The sequence below is a fragment of the Euleptes europaea genome, chromosome 16 (assembly GCF_029931775.1).
Source record: "Euleptes europaea isolate rEulEur1 chromosome 16, rEulEur1.hap1, whole genome shotgun sequence".
Taxonomy (NCBI): domain Eukaryota; kingdom Metazoa; phylum Chordata; class Lepidosauria; order Squamata; family Sphaerodactylidae; genus Euleptes; species Euleptes europaea.
Window position 1 is genome coordinate 12,560,024 of NC_079327.1, and position 16,494 is coordinate 12,576,517.

General features: G+C 42.3%; 1 protein-coding gene across 1 annotated transcript in view; it reads left to right on the top strand.

Annotated features, from left to right (window-relative positions):
- Positions 1 to 15,996, top strand: part of ABCC4 (ATP binding cassette subfamily C member 4) — a 155,266-nt gene extending 139,270 nt beyond the window's left edge. Inside the window, exons 30-31 of the mRNA XM_056862133.1 lie at positions 11,538 to 11,672; positions 15,889 to 15,996. Of these exons, the coding sequence (XP_056718111.1) occupies positions 11,538 to 11,672; positions 15,889 to 15,996 (243 nt within the window). The remainder of the gene's footprint in view (positions 1 to 11,537; positions 11,673 to 15,888) is intronic.
- The last annotated feature ends 498 nt before the right edge of the window (positions 15,997 to 16,494 follow it).

Here is a 16,494-nt window from a genome sequence, read left to right on the forward strand (position 1 = left end):
GTCGGAAGGGGTGACCGCGGGGAAACGTCCCTGCATAAAAGGTCTCAGGTTACCATGTGCAAACAGTAAATATACTTTCCTCTTATGCATTTGCGTGTTGCTACAGAATCTCAGATCTCAACCAGGTATTACACTTAAGAATTAAAAGGGGAGGGGGGACAACTGCGTATGATCGTTTGCAATTTAAAATGCAATAAAAAAGGCAACCTGGAAAAAGTGAATTACTAATTGTGTGTGTGTGTATGTGTATATATATAAATTATTTATAATATAAAAGTCAAACTGAAATGACTGAAAGCAACAGCCCTCCCTCCTGCCGCTGTTTTTAAAACGCACCTGTAGTCAAGTAGGTGAAGTTACTAATAATTTTGCCTGTAGGATAGGGGTGTAGGAGAAACCAGAAGGCTGTGTGGGGTTTTTTCCTCTTGAGAAAGCCATGAGCCAGTTGGAAATATTTGGATTCTAATGGTCTCTGGTGATGGAGTGCGAATTAGAGCAATGACTCGCCTTCGGTTTTCATCAGGTTTTATTTTCCCTAATGAAAGGAGCCTCCTAGGAGAACAAAAGAAACAGAAGAATGCCTTTTACACAACTTCAGACAGAGTTGGCCTGAGGAGCTGTTTAATTCGAGTTTGTTCCCTTCTCCAAAGCCATAATTCTGGTTTCATAACCCAGTCACGCCTTGAGCGGAGTATCTCCACAATATCTTTCTTTAATTATAAATATGCTTATCAAACTTCAAACGATGTGGAATCGTTGAGAGAATCTGTATTGTGCAAGGTGATACTGTCCTAAGACAATCGCGCCAATGAGTAATGATAGTCTGTTCTTATAAGTACCTTTTCTTCTGGGAATGTCAAAGCTGATTTACAAACATCTATGAATTAAAACAGCACAACACTCCTGCCAGGTAGAGAAATAATGGTAGACTTATTGGGATGGATCCAGACACTCTGCTCAGCAGAGTTGGAATCCGTCAGCCTAGGAACCTTCCCACGTCGGAGTTTGGATCCTGTTGGCAAGCGGTTCCCAAACGTTTTGAGTCATGGAGCATTTTTCAGGAGAGAAATTTGTCACGGAGCACTAATTTTCACTTAGCGCCCATAGACTAACTGAATGACAGTAGTATTTTTCTTTCCAATCTCTTCGCGGAGCACTAGGAGATGTTTCGCAGAGCACCAAGTGCTCCGTGAAGCACAGTTTGGGGACTGCTGATATCAGCTTTTCCACTGGAGCAAGAAGAGGGAGGTACAATTTCACCCGATCCCACCACCTTACTGCCACCTCATCCCATGTGGGTATTTTTAAAATCTGCACAAGTCCCATAGTCCCTGGCATAGTCTTTTGAATGTCTAAAGGAACCTCGCTTATCCTCCTTGCGCTAATAGAAAAGATGGTAGGATTAAACTCATTGAAATAATAGCAAAATGTTTTGCCTTCAATAATGCTCATGCATCAATAGTATTCTTGTACTTCGCATAATGTGGGTGGCTTCCACATGGAGATGGGATTTTGTGGTTTCCCTGTTGCTGGAGCAGCTGCAAATAAAACATTGCAGCAACGGGGCTTCCACATGGCAGGTTTCTCTGCAGTTTCCTGTCCTACTCGCCCAGCAGTGGCCACCCCTCACCCTGTAGCCAGTGGGGCTTTTGCATTTTTTTTAAAAAAAAAATAGCACTAGAAAATCATTATAATGATATACTGCTGTAATGATAGGTGTGGCAGGTTCTCTATATTCCCAGCTTTTATTTTAAAAAAAGTAAATATCCCCCTCCCTTGTGGAGCTATAAGGGAAAAGGTGTATCTTCACAAGGGAAGAGGATAGAGACTTATTTTTAAAAAAATGGAAGCTGGGAATTCAAACAACCAGCTATATTTATTTTTACAATATATTTGGAACTGCTTGGGGAGGAACCAAGACTATCGTGTTTCATAGGCAGAAGTCTCACTCTCATGGAAGAGTTGTTCTAGATCCAAGGCTACATTTCTCATAGTAGAACCCCTTATAAGTTTCCAAAGAATGCCTGGGTTTCTTAAAATACTGGTCAGAAATGACTATCACAGGGTATCTCCCAGATGTCCAGTACTTAGGGTGTTTTCAGATATTCAGTGGGGGGTGGCTGCTTCACGGGCCAGATAAAAGCTCTCAAGGGGCTGGATCCAGCCCGCAGGCCTTATGTTTGACATTAAAGTCCTGCATTTCTGTAAGTACATTCATCAAGTGTGTGTTCTTGTAGTTCTGTCTAACATGCCAACTGCACATGAGAACTGAGATTTAGCTATCCTAATTCGTACTATGGAAACATGTTGACTGGAACCATTGATGCATTCTGCCTAAGTTTCCCTTTAAAACAAGGGAAGCTGCAGGTAGAATGCACCAATGTATACATTTCTTGTATATTGAAAAGCTCTAGCTAGTGCAGGATACTGCAGTCTCCTTACTAACAGGATCAGTCTATAGGAAGCATGCCTTTCTTCTTTTGGCCTAGTTGTTTTGGTTGCCCATCTGATTCATGGCTCAGCTCAAGATGCTGTTCATTACCTCTAAATCAATTAGCAACTTGGGGAATGCCATATGAATCTCGCCAAGGTCATGGTAATCCCAGGAAGTCCTGCTCAATGGGATTAAATGTCAGAGCAAGGCCACCTTTCTGGAAGCACCATAGCTAGAGAACTCACTTCCCATAGTGGGCTGCATTGTTTTGATCTTTTAAAAGGAGCCAATTAAACGTAAGTTTGTTTTTAAGCATGTGTGAGGTGTGGAGTTATGTAGGGTTTTTTTTGCTGCCAAGTCACAGCTGATTTATGGTGACCCTGTAGGGTTTTCAAGGCAAGAGACCTTCAGAGGTGGTTTGCCATTGCCTGTCTCCGTGTTACAGCCCTGGTAGTCTTTGGAGGTCTCCCATCCAAATACTAGCTAGCGTTAGGGCTGAGAGTGTGTGACTGGCCCAAGGTCACACAGCAGGCTTCCATGGTGCAAGTGGGGATTTGAACCTGGGTTTCCCAAGTCCTAATCCAACACCTTAACCGCTACACCAAGCTGGCTCTCTGTGTAAGTTTCAAAAGGTAAAGGTAGTCCCCTGTGCAAGCACTGGGTCATTACTGACCCATGGGTTGACATCACATCCCAACGTTTTCTAGGCAGACTATGTTTACGGGGTGGTTTGCCATTGCCTTCCCCAGTCATCTACACTTTACCCCCAGCAAGCTGGGTGCTCATTTTACCGACCTCAGAAGGATGGAAGGCTGAGTCAACCTTGAGCTGGCTACCTGAAACCGACTTCCGTCGGGATCGAACTCAGGTCGTGAGCAGAGCTTTTGATTGCAGTACTGCAGCATTACCACTCTGCGCCACGGGGCTTCTTTGTGTAAGTTTACCAGGCAGTCAATTTATGAAATTTCAGGGGAATATTTAATTTCAGGGGATATTATCCCCCCCCCCCAAAAAAACCCCTTTTTACCTTTTGTGAACTCTTTCCACAAGGACTTGTGCCTCATCCGTTCTGGAAGAATTGTAGCACATGTTCTAAGATGCACAAACCATACAAGATGCACCCTCATCTACTGAGCCCCAATGCGGCTCTGGATGAAGTGAGGGGACCTTCGTGAAACATACTCAATATTCCTCTGCATTTGGGCACTGTGGGGTATAAACCCATACTAGTAGGCAAGCAGTCTTTCCAGGAAAGTTGGTGCGGTTCTTTTCATTGAGAAGCCTTTCATCAGCTTCCAGGGAATCCAAGAATTTCCCAAATACTGATTTTAAGGGTTTTTAAGAGGCAACAGAATAAAACTTATGTAAGTAAGATTAAAATATAGTAGAGTAGTAGATTAGATGAAATGATCTTGAGGGTGCTCTGAACCTATTTGGCCTATGTGGATAGTGTTTCCAAAAGACATTAGCAGCCTAGCTAAAATGAGACCAGAAGGAGCCTGTCAGAATGAGCTTGCTATATCCATTTTAAAAGGTAAAGGTCCCCTGTGCAAGCACTGGGTCATTCCTGACCCATGGGGTGACTTCACATCTCGACGTTTACTAGGCAGACTTTGTTTGCGGGGTGGTTTGCCAGTGCCTTCCCCAGTCATCTTCCCTTTACCCCCAGCAAGCTGGGTACTCATTTGACCGACCTGTGAAGGATGGAAGGCTGAGTCAACCTTGAGCCGGCTACCTGAAACCAACTTACGTTGGGATCAAACTCAGGTCGTGAGCAGAGCTTTTGACTGCAGTACTGCAACTTAGCACTCTGCGCCATGGGGCTCCATTTAGGGCTTGTTATATCCAAATCGGCACCGTTTTAAAATTGGCTCTGTGGATTCCACAAAGGCTCACTGAATACCACCTATGTAAATAAGCATCATAATGTCATGAGAGAGCAAGACCTGTAGGTTTAGGTAAGAACTGATATTATTTATTTCATTAAGAAAACTGTGAAATTCTGGAAGTCTCTTGATTTGTATGTGGCTAGGATTTTTCTGTGTTCTAAAGTGCAAGGTTTTATTGGATGCAAAATACAGGAATAATAATAATAATAGTAATAATAATAAGTGCCAGTACTCATTTATAAGGTTACACTGAGCTGCACCAATTCCCTCCTCAGGGGGGATTTGTGAGAGACCCCCCAAAGGATCTTGCAAATTGAGGGCTGTGGCTTCCTTTATTTAGTCAATCCATCTCCTGTTGGGTCTTCCTCTTTCCCTGCTGCCCTCAGCTTTTCCTAGCATGATTGTCTTTTCCAGTGACTCTTGTCTTGTAATGTGACCAAAGTCTTCTAGGGTCAGTTCAGGCTTGATTTGATTTGATCTAGAACCCACTGATTTGTTTCTTTGGCCATCCACGATATCTGTAACACTCTCCTCCAACACCACATTTCAAAGGAACTATTATAGTATACGCCAATAAGCAGCAACGGCACAGTTAGCAATAAGTCATGGATAAATGGGACAGTAGAAGCCAGCGGTGGGTTTGATCAGCTGTCTACACCTAAGTTGCTTCTCCTTTGAGGCCCATCTAGTCACATCTGGAACTTCTGCGAAGCCCTGTGAACAAATCAGTCTATATTCAAGTAGGAAACCCCAAAAAAAACAGAAACAAAAGGATTGCATCAGTTAACTTCTATGAAAATTGTCACTCAGGTCATGTTCTCTTGAGTTCAGTTCTAGGATGGTTTCCTTTTTCCTATTTTTTGACTTATTCTTGTCTTGTCTTGCGGCAACTCTGTGTCTGTCTGGGTTATGAAGAGTGAATTTAGCAGTTGCATTCCACGGACATGTCTAGAGCAAAATTAAGTTGTCATATTCCGTCGGGCGAGCACCTGAATCTGGGCATAATCTTGATGACAAAAGCAGAAACGGTTAAGGGGTTTTATTCTGTCGACCTCTTTCACCGAACAGCCTCTCTTCAGTCTTACAGGGAATTTTTCCCCTTTCTCTGAGTTTGGCTCGTGGAGTGAAAGATACTGCTCAGCCCAAGCAGGAATGTCAGAAACTTGGCTGGAGTTATTGGGTTTTGATTTTAATTTATATACACGGTTGTTGAGAAAGAAGCGCCAATCCCTTGCCCTAGGCCCTACTTGACATCTGTGACTCGACATCAGGTGCCATTCTGAAATACAATCGCACAATCAACTTCTCTTCCAAGCCTCCCCCACGCAAACGCTTTAACTGTTTCATTTCGGCGGGCCGTGAGTAAAATTTTTTGCAGCCGTCAAGAATTCCCACTAGATCTTCAAACTACGTCCTTGCTGCTCACAGAGGATCGGTTCAAGCCTGGCTGGAAAGTTCACCACGTTCCATTTAGCCGGGGGATACAAAAGGGGAGGGAATTGAAAGTTTACAGAGATAATACCATGTGAAGAAGAAGAGGAAGAAGAGTTAGTTTTTAAATGCCGATTTTCTCCACCTTCTTTAAAGAGAATCAAACCAGCTTACAATCTCCTTCCCTTCCTCTCCCCACCACAGACACCTTGTGAGGTAGGTGGGGTTGAGAGAGCTCTCAGAGAACTGTGACTAGCCCAAGGTCACCCAGCAGGCTTCATGTGGAGGAGTGGAGAATCCAATCCGGTTCACCAGATCAGAGTCCGCCGCTCATGTGGAGGAGTGGGGAATCAAACCCGGTCTTCCAGATTAGAGTCCACCTCTCTTAACCACTACACCACTGCTCTTATTCACTAAACCACACTGGCTCTCTACCCTGCTTAACTATCTCACCTCTTGTCTCAGGCCCCTATGAAATATTACATATAACATGTGATCACTAGGGATGTCTAGTACAGCTTCTTTTCACATCACAACTTGTTAAGAACAATTACATGAGTTAGGACTATGTTTATGCTATATTTTGTGCAAAAAAAGAACAACCACCTTACGCTCTAGCTCTTTATGGGAGAAAGTGAAGCCTGTATTTACAGGCTTCTCCCCCTTTTATTTTGAAGGGAGTGGTTCCACAACAAAAAGCTATACTTTTTTTGTCAAAAAAATTACACATTCAAAGCACCTAAATTAGAATGCAGAATTATAGTGCATCTTGTCATACCGATGCTATATGTTGAGATCCTTGATGTCTTAAGAAAGCTGCTCTTAATTATGATTAACTGTGGCAAATAAAAGGTTGCAATCAACATAACATTATAACATTGTTATATACTAGTGATGCATCTTTGAGAATCTCTCTCTGTGTGTACACACATATACATACATATTGCCCTTTATCTAGCCAAATGACATTAACCGGCACTTATCAGATGGGGCATTTTCCCAGTGTACATTTTTTTCATTCCTGCATTATTTTTTCTTTGAAAACTTGCAGTTAAGATCCTTTTAAAAACAGGTACACAATTTAAGAAGGATGTAGACAAGCTGAAACATGTCCAGAGGAGGGCAACAAAGATGATGAGGGGTTTGGAGACAAAGTCCTATGAAGGAGCTGGGTATGTTTAGTCTGGAGATGACTGAGAGGGGATATGATAGCCATCTTCAAGTACTTGAAGGGCTGTCATATAGAGGATGGTGGAGAGTGGTTTTCTGTTGCCCCGAAGGTCGGACCAGAACCAATGGGTTGAAATTAGATCAAAAGAGTTTCTGTTTAAACATTAGGAAGAACCTTTTAACAGTTAGAGCGGTTCCTCAGTGGAACAGGCTTCCTCGGGAGGAGGTAAACTCTCCTTCCCTGGAGGTTTTTAAGCAGAGGCTAGATGGCCATCTGTCAGCAATGCTGATTCTATGACCTTAGGCAGATCATGAGAGGAAGGGCATCTTGGCCAACTCCTGGGCATGGAGTAGGGATCACTGTGTGTGTGTGTGTGTGTGAGGGGGTAGTTGTGAATTTCCTGCATTGTGCAGGGGGTTGGACTAGATGACCCTGGTGGTTCCTTCCAACTCTATGGTTCTATGAAGGAATAGGTCAAGTACTGCTGTATGTTTGAAGCCCACCATTATTTTCTCGTTACATCACAGTTTTTTTTTTTCTGTAGCCAACATCTGGGTAGAATTATCTTTCTTTTTTAGACTATTTTTGTGTGGGGGGGGGGGTGGCGGCAAAAATCTGCACGTAGTGCTTTTCGTGCTTCATTTTTAGTAGCGAAATGGAAGGACTCGAGGCGGAATCACATGTCAAAAGCTTTTTCTTAATAGTAATGACATAAATGCAGGAGTATCTGAGGGGTCAAAAGGAAGGGGGAAAGGATGTGCTTAACCCTTCCTGTTGTCTCCTGGAGATATCTCTGCTGCCACATTCTGAGGTTATTTGTCCCTGAAGCTGGACTTTTTCTAGTTTCAGAGACCAGATAGAGGAGAAACGTTAAAAACATCTGAGCAGAAGGTGGCATGTGTATGGAGAAATTGATAAATCGGGGAAGGGATAAGCACAATGCCTTCCTCACTCAGTGACTCTCCATAGGATAGCAAAGGTGTGAATTTGGAATCTGCACACCAGCCTCAAAGGTTACTACTTCAACAGAGTAGACCTTTTGCTAGTGTTGCCAAGTCCCTCTTTGCCACCGACAGGAGGTTTTTGGGGTGGAGCCTGAGGAGGGCAGGGTTTGGGGAGGGACTTCAATGCTATAGAGTCCAATTGCCAAAGTGGCCATTTTTCTCCAGGTGAACTGATCTCTATCGGCTGGAGATCAGTTGTAATAGTGGGAGATGTCCAGCTGCTACCTGGAGGCTGGCAACCCTACCTTTAGAACATTTGAGGAGATTTGAGTGCTGACCTGTCTTTTTTTTTTTGCCCCTGTTCTATTAATATTATTACACATGACACTATTAAAATCACCTGCTAAAATTAGGCTACCATCAGAAAATGGAACTGAAGCTTCTTCAGATTTCTGAAGAAGTTAAATGCATTATTATTGAGAGCATTCTTATTGGCTGAAATAAGTTATCACCGTTCAGAGGCAAGATTAAGTTTGGATAGTATGCTTTTACCTACCTTTAAGACTGGCAGAGGAGTAAGACAAGGGTGTCCATTATCTGCTTTAATTTTTGTCTTTTCTTTAGAATTTAGAACCTTTAACTGTTTATATATAGAATACTTTGGATATTAAAGGAATAACAGTTGGTTCACAGGAGTTTAAGATGGCTTTATATGCAGATATAGTCTTATTTCTAACAAATATCACCTCTTCTTGCAATGCTTTAGAACCTGTTCTGGATATGTATTGCAAGATCTTGGGGTATAAATTGTGTGTGTGTAAAGTACCGTCAAGTCGCAGCCGACTTATGGCGACCCCTTTTTGGGATTTTCATGGCAAGAGACTAACAGAGGTGGTTTGCCAGTGCCTTCCTCTGCACAGCAGCGCTGGTATTCCTTGGTGGTCTCCCATCCAAATACTAACCAGGGCCGACCCTGCTTAGCTTCTGAGATCTGACGAGATCAGGCTAGCCTGGGCCATCCAGGTCAGGGCGGGGTATAAATTAAACATTCAAAAATCAGAAATGGGTGCCATATAAACCCTCTAGCCTAGATAAAGAATGTTAGATAGCCCAGGTAAAAAACTGTTTTAAAAAGGTAAGGTAAAGGTCCCCTGTGCAAGCACCGGGTCATTCCTGACCCATGGGGTGACGTCACATCCCAATGTTTCCAAGGCAGACTTTGTTTACGGGGTGGTTTGCCAGTGCCTTCCCCAGTCATCTTCCCTTTACCCCCAACAAGCTGGGTACTCATTTTACCGACCTCGGAAGACTGGAAGGCTGAGTCAACCTTGAGCCGGCTACCTGAAACCAACTTCCGTCAGGTCGTGAGCCAACTACTGTCAGGTCGTGAGCAGAGCTTGGACTGCAATACTGCAGCTTACCACTCTGCGCCACGGGGCTCTGAGGAAAAAAAACTGTTTAGGCACAGTGAAATATCTGGATATTAATGTATCTTGGGATAAAGCGAAATTATATGAGAATAACTTTGGCCAGGTCATCAAAAATGTAAAAGATAAAATCTTTACCTGGGAATCCCTTTCACTATTACTTTGATAGGATTAACTCTTTAAGAATTACTTTGTTGTCAAAATTGATTTTCCTATTCTTAAATATCCCTCTGTGTATATCTGATAAAATACTAACCGAATGGCATAAGATATTCAAGTTAATATATCTGGCAAAAGAAGAAACCAAGGATAGTTTGGGCTGATGCCCAGAAAAGATGGCCGCAAGGAGGTTTGGCCATTCCTAATATTTCTTTGTATTAGCATGCCTCTAGGCTAAACTAGATGGCCTTGTGGAATAGTTGTGATGATTCAGATGATATAATACTTAAACAATCATTTGTAAAATTTCTGTTAGGCAACTGGTTCATACTAAAGAAAACCATGAAAAGCAGTTGCTATGATAGTAATAATAGCTATATTAATTGTATTATTGAACCGTGGGATAAGTTTGGCGGCAAACTTTCTCTGCAGTTTTCTCCGTTAACTTCCATAGTAAGAGAAGGGCAGATTGGTAAAATGTTGATTGTTTGGAATTGGGGGGGGGGGGATATTGCTTGATAGATACTGCGACATTTTTATCAAAAAAAATATATTGTGAATTTGATATTGTGCCTGAACATAGTAATGGGAAAATTCCCATTCTCCAACACATGCAAATTAGAAGACTGCTTATCACTAGGCTCCGTAAACGAGAGCTTCATAGAGATCTGATTCCCTTTGAAGCCCTCACAGCTTCCTTTCCTTTTATCCAATAAAAGCTCTATGATACATTGATCTTGAACAGTAAATAGTTATCAATCACTTATCACCCAATAGACAAAAGGAGTAAAAAATACTGCAACTGCTAGGGTTCTTTTTGAATCCCTTTCAGCAAGTAGATATGTGACAAGGTCATGAGAATATATATCAGAATGAACTTGCAAACACAGTTAAATATAACACCTCCTAAGATTAGCATACAAAGGATACTCCACAAGAATATGTGCAATCGTGTCAATCTTTCCTCAGGAACCAGGGGCAGAATCGTTCTGAATAAGGTAAACATATGAACCTTCCCCTCATACCTGCCGAGGAGGGGGCATTTAGTCTGGCCAGATGAATGCTCCTAAAGGGTTTTGGGAAGTCAACAGATAAGTATAGGAGGGAAGAGATTTAGGAGGCAAAAAATTGGAATGAACGTATGTGGCATGCTCTAAAAGCACAGCTTTGGTTGATGAAATACTAACCGAGTAGTTAGAATTAATCTTACACGAATTACGATTTTTCACCAAAGTAAATGCTGCATGAAGGTCCATGGCAATTGGACTCTATAGCATTGAAGTCCCTCCCCTCCTTAGGCTCTGCCCCCAAAATCTCCAGGTATTTCCCAACCTGGAGCTGGCACCCATAGCTGTGGATAATATTACTCTGAACCTTTAGGCAAATAACAGTGTATTATTTATTTGTTTGTGTATTAAATGTATACCCCACTCTACCTCAGCCAAATGTACACTACTTTTAATGTGCCAGTTGATTATATTTTAAACCCTATTATTACTGTCCTTTCCCCCCAATAAATCCCATTTTCCCGAGCTTGCCTGTTCTGAGGATCTTTCCTTTTCTTTGAAACAATTTAATTTTGAAAGGCATCTTCCTAGTGGCTTGTGGAGATGGGTGTTGATTTGGCTGTTCCCCATATCTACCTTTTCCATGAGGCCTTTGGCTTAACTCTTTAATCTTTGTTCCCGACCCATGGTAAAAATTAAGCATAACTATGAACTCTCGCTAGTATCCCTTGCTAGCTTTTATCCCTTGCTAGCATTGCTTTTCTTCTGACTCTTCATTTTGTGCGGGCTTGATAGGGTCAGAGGCCTGCCTAATTGTTTACTCATTAAACTCTTTAAAGTGCTGTACAAACTGATGGCACTGGATAATTTATCGTGATAGAGGCAAGTGACTGTAAATGACTAAGGAATAGTTACAACGCTGCTTGACTTGCCCTCTTAAGCAGCCTTACTTTATCCAGCTGTCAAGGGCATAAAATCCGTGTTAATGTGAAATCACACCTGGCTTGATACAACAGCCTATATTGTTGCCAAATTCCACCTGTTGTTAACTACCTTGCTTCTGCTGACTCATCAGGTTCTGGATTCGGGGCGGCTGAAAGAATTTGATGAGCCTTACATCTTACTACAAGAACCGGAGAGCCTGTTTTACAAGATGGTTCAACATGTGGGTAAAACCGAAGCCGCATCCCTGATAGAAACAGCAAAACAGGCAAGGCATTTCCCTTCTTTCTCCCCCTTCCCCCTTCCTACAAAATGTTGTAATTAAGTCTGTCTCAACAATTTACTTTTCACAAGTTAGCATGTTCAGTACTTCAGAATGCCTCGTCCTTTCCACTGTAGTTACAGCGCTCATCGCTTTTCAGTTCTAAACTCTTGTTTTTCAGGGCTTTATTACTGGGATTTGGAATAATATATACCCAGAGCTGCAAATGACATGCTCCGGTTGCTGTAAACAACTGTGCGGGGGATTGTTTGTTTTCATACATGTGGGGAGATAATACCCACTGTGCTTCTAAACACACTCTGGCACAATGCATGCCTGGCCCCACCGCTGCATTACATACTGTCGTTAGAATTGAAGTGAGGCTTTACCATGATCCTTCGGTTCTTGCTTTTGACTACCGAATTTGCCGCTTAGGCGTGTGCGAACGGGAGGGGGTGTTTTCCTGTTGGCCACAAGCATATAAACAACGTTAAAAAAAATTATACTTTTTAAAACACTGAATGTATTGCATTCCAATTCACATACACACAGACCAACACAGCTCTGAAACTACATTCTGGTTCAGTGCTGGAAAGCTGTCCTAGGGAAGAAAGCTCTGTGCCTCACTTCTAATGCTTTGAACCTGCTTTGAATCTGGATAGGTACATATGCAGCATTGAGAATGGGGAGAGTATGTAACCCCAAGGCCTCATTCTTTTAAGTTATGGCTTTTGAAATGTGGTGTTGGAGGGGAGAGTGTTGCGGATACCATGGGCTGCCAAGAGAACAAATCAGTGGGTTCTAGATCAAATCAAGCCTGAACTGACCCTAGAAGCTAAAATCTCTAAACTGAGGCTGTCGTACTTTGGTCACATTACGAGAAGACAAGAGTCACTGGAAAAGACAATCATGCTAGGAAAAGTGGAAGGCAGCAGGAAAAGAGGAAGACCCAACAAGAGATGGATTGACTCTATAAAGGAAGCCACAGCCCTCAATTTGCAAGATCTGAGCAAGGCTGGCAAAGATAGGACGTTTCGGAGGACACTGATCCATAGGGTCGCCATGGGTCGGAAGCGACTTGACGGCACTTAACACACACACATATGCAGCAAAGATTTAAATTTTCAGCTGCAGTAAGTAACTTCTGCTTTTAGAAAGTTTTAGTGCAGTTATCAGGTCGTTATTGTGAAAGAATGTCCCTGTTTCAGCGCAGTGGAAGGCCCTTCTAGCTCATATATCAGGGCCTTTCTGTATGTTACAGTATTAGAATTGGGCACAAGGAAAATCCTTTCTTTTCCCCCTTCTGAGAAGCTTTCAGTGATATGGTTGAAAAACTGCTGCTTTCATTAAGTCCTGGAGTACAGTAGCAGTTTCATATTAAAGGAGGCTCCCTTTTCTAACCTATGTTAAATGGGTTTTTTTTATCACAGCATGCCACATTTCTAAGAACTTAACTAAATGTCGTGAGAGATACAGAGCTGTCTCTTTCCCTCTCTGCTTCGTAATGTCTAGATAAACACAAACGCTATGCGTGACTAGACATCATCATGCTGTGTGTTGCTCCGCCCCTGCAGCCATCAGCCAATGACAGAGAGGGGGAGGAGCAATGAACCAAGCATTAAGATCACATTGTATGCTTTCCTGGAGCATTCTAAGACACACAGGTGCAAAACGCCAAGGTGGAACAACAGCCTAGTCGCTCCCATGACCTGTATTTGAGCCCAAGGGCTACAGCCCCTAGTCCCAAAACAAGGGCATATAGCACTTTCTTACCAGTGCTGGAATGTGCTTTGCTTACATTACATGTGCTTCTGTTCTTCCCTCGAGTGATAGTTTTGGGGGGAGGTTTTGGGGGCGGAGCCTGAGGAGGGCGGGGTTTGGGAGGGGAGGGACTTCAATGCCATAGAGTCCAGTTGCCAAAGCGGCCATTTTCTCCAGGGCAACTGATCTCTATCGGCTGTTTATCAGTTGTAATAGCGGGACATCTCCAGCTAGTACCTGGAGGTTGGCAAACCTAAGTGTCAACCATGGTTAGTACTTGGATGGAAGACAACTGAGGGAGACTGGGGTTGCTACACAGAGGAAGGCAATGGAAAACCACCTCTACCCGTCTCTGGCTTGGAATGCCCCGTGCACCATGAGTTGCTTGCAACTCAACGACATTCTTCTTCTTAGAAGTCCACTCTAGGTCTCTAGATTTTCCATGCACTGAATCCCACATTAATTTTAAAACTGGGATCGCCAGTCTTCTTTGCAGTACAGCACTTTTGTGGCTGGCAGAAATCCATCCTAAGAATCTTTTCTGTGTGTACAGATGCACTGGTAGAAACTTTTCAGTTGAATGGCTTCCTACCCAAGCTCAAAGAGGCTTAGGGGCCCCTGCCAGAAAATGTTGGCATCCTTATCTGAATCTAAAGGGGATTTTGAAACCACTTTCCTTTGTGTGAGATGGTGGTTGCATCAAAAAGGAATATAAAAGTCCCGCTGCATATGCGTTAGGGTCTACTGGACTGTGGCCCTTGTATATGAGAACAGTGTATTATCCAAATAAGAACTTTGGTATGAGCATCTCCCAATAATGAAAAAAATTACTGAAAATGGTTTCGCACTTTATTTCCAGGGCAGCATAAATATTAGACCTAACTTATGACATATGTCGGCCTTGGAGAAGATAGTGTATTTTTTCCTCGGTGAGCGTATGCTTTTTTAAAAGACTCAAACAAAACTTTTCACGTTCTTCTTTGGGGGAAAAAAATACATTTTGAAGTCCTTTTTTCACCCAAACACATTTTTCCGATAAGCGCACACAAGCCTTGACATTATTTCATTTTGTTACACGCATCTGTCAAGGAACCGAGATATGATACAGCTCCTAAAAACTGATGATTGTGGAACAGTGAAACTTGACAGCATTTCATTTCCTTTATGTTCTGATTATACATTTATCAGCAAACCTGTATCTCTGGCAGTTCAGCTAGAAATTGGTAGAATTCAAGAACTCAAAGGCTCGGCAAAGAACTGTCCTATTATTTGGTATCATCTTACATTTTTTGAGAAGTTGCTTGGTGGAGTCATTGTTCCTGCTTCCCCCTTTCCCTTTCATTATTGTGGCATCGTATCCCCAGATCACATTTCTATATACGGCTCTATGACACCTCCGCAGAGCAAATTAAACGCCGGGATATTTTGTATGTACATCCCGAAGGTTCAATGGTTGTCAATCATAGTTTGTAAAATGCAGGGGATTACAACCTTGATATTAACATCCAAATCCATTGTGCTCATTTTTATGTGTGGAAATGAAAAGCCCCCTTTACAGACACTGGGTTTCGAAGCAGCTTTTTTTTGTCACCCTGTTTTAATTTATCTCCATTTCCGAGCCGGTAAAAGGATTTTATTTATCAGTTTAATGTCAAGTGATAAAGTTATCCGTCCATCTGAATTATTAGCACTTTGAGTTGGGACAGCAGACCAAACGTTGATATCGTCTGGCTTTGCTGCAAATCAGTAGCAGTCCGGAAGGTTATTTTTTTTAATGGATTTTGGGGGGAAATAATTCTAGATCAGGTCGCTGTGTTAGTCGGTAGCAGCAAAATAAAACAACAGCCTAGAGGCACCTAAAAGTTAAACCAAATTTATTCTGGCATTAGCTTTTAGGAGTCGGAGCTCACTTCATCAGATACACAAAGTGTACATCCATAGCAGCTGTGTGTGTAAAGCGCTGTCAAGTCACAACTGACTTGTGGCAACCCAGTAGGGTTTTCAAGGCAAGAGACCTACCGAGGTGGTTTGCCTTCCACTTCATAACGACCCTGGTGTTCTTTGGTGGTTTCCCATCCAAGTACTAACCAGGGCCGATCCTGCTTAGCTTCTAAGATCTGACAAGATCAGGCTAGCCTGGGACATCCAGGTCAGGGCTCACAGCAGTTATTTATACTAAATGTTAACAAGCAATGCATAAATAACTGCTGTGGATGTACATTTGATGCATCTGATGAAGTGAGCACTGACTCATGAAAGCTTAAGGTAAGGTGGAGTAAATTGTGTTAGTCTGTAAGGTGCGACTGAACTGTTGTTTTATTTAGGGGGGAATAGGAACACTTCAAAAATCCCTTTGGTAACCTTATCCTTTTCCTAAAGAAGATTTATATAAATACTTGAGTCACAATCTTTAGAATAATCTGCATTATAAAATTAACATAACTTTTTCTCTCTCTACTAGGTTTATTTCAAAAAGAATTACCCTGAAGTTACCTCAAACAGTCAAGCAGTCCCCAGTTCATCAGTCGACTCTTCTCCGGGACTAATTATTTTTGAGACTGCACTATGATCCATACAACAACAAAGGTTTTTTTTAAAGAAGAAGAATGTGATAGTACTATAATGCAAACCAAATGTTGCTAATAATTGAAAAGACTTTGCACTCGATAGATAATTGTCATATTGGAAAAGAAATGTTTTTCACGACTCTCGTTCCTTTAATTTGTACGTGTGATAGTTGAATGTTTATTTTTTAAAATGTTATGTATTTTTACTTATAACTGCCTGATCCTGTGGATTGATCTCAGCAAGCAGTTTTCCCTACAAAAATCAAAAAATGTGTTTTATACTGGGCGAGCAAGGATCAGGGCGTCCCGATTTGCCTTACTTGTTATCGATGTGCCTTGATATGGGTAAGTTGCAGAGCTGCTGTCTAAGTGTCCTTTACGCCAAACAAATCCTTCTTATAATGCATTTGTTTTATGTGGGCACCCGGGGAATGATGCTAAACAGCTATGCTCCTGACAGCTTGCGTCAGCCCCTACACTGGGTCTGAGATCAGGCTTTT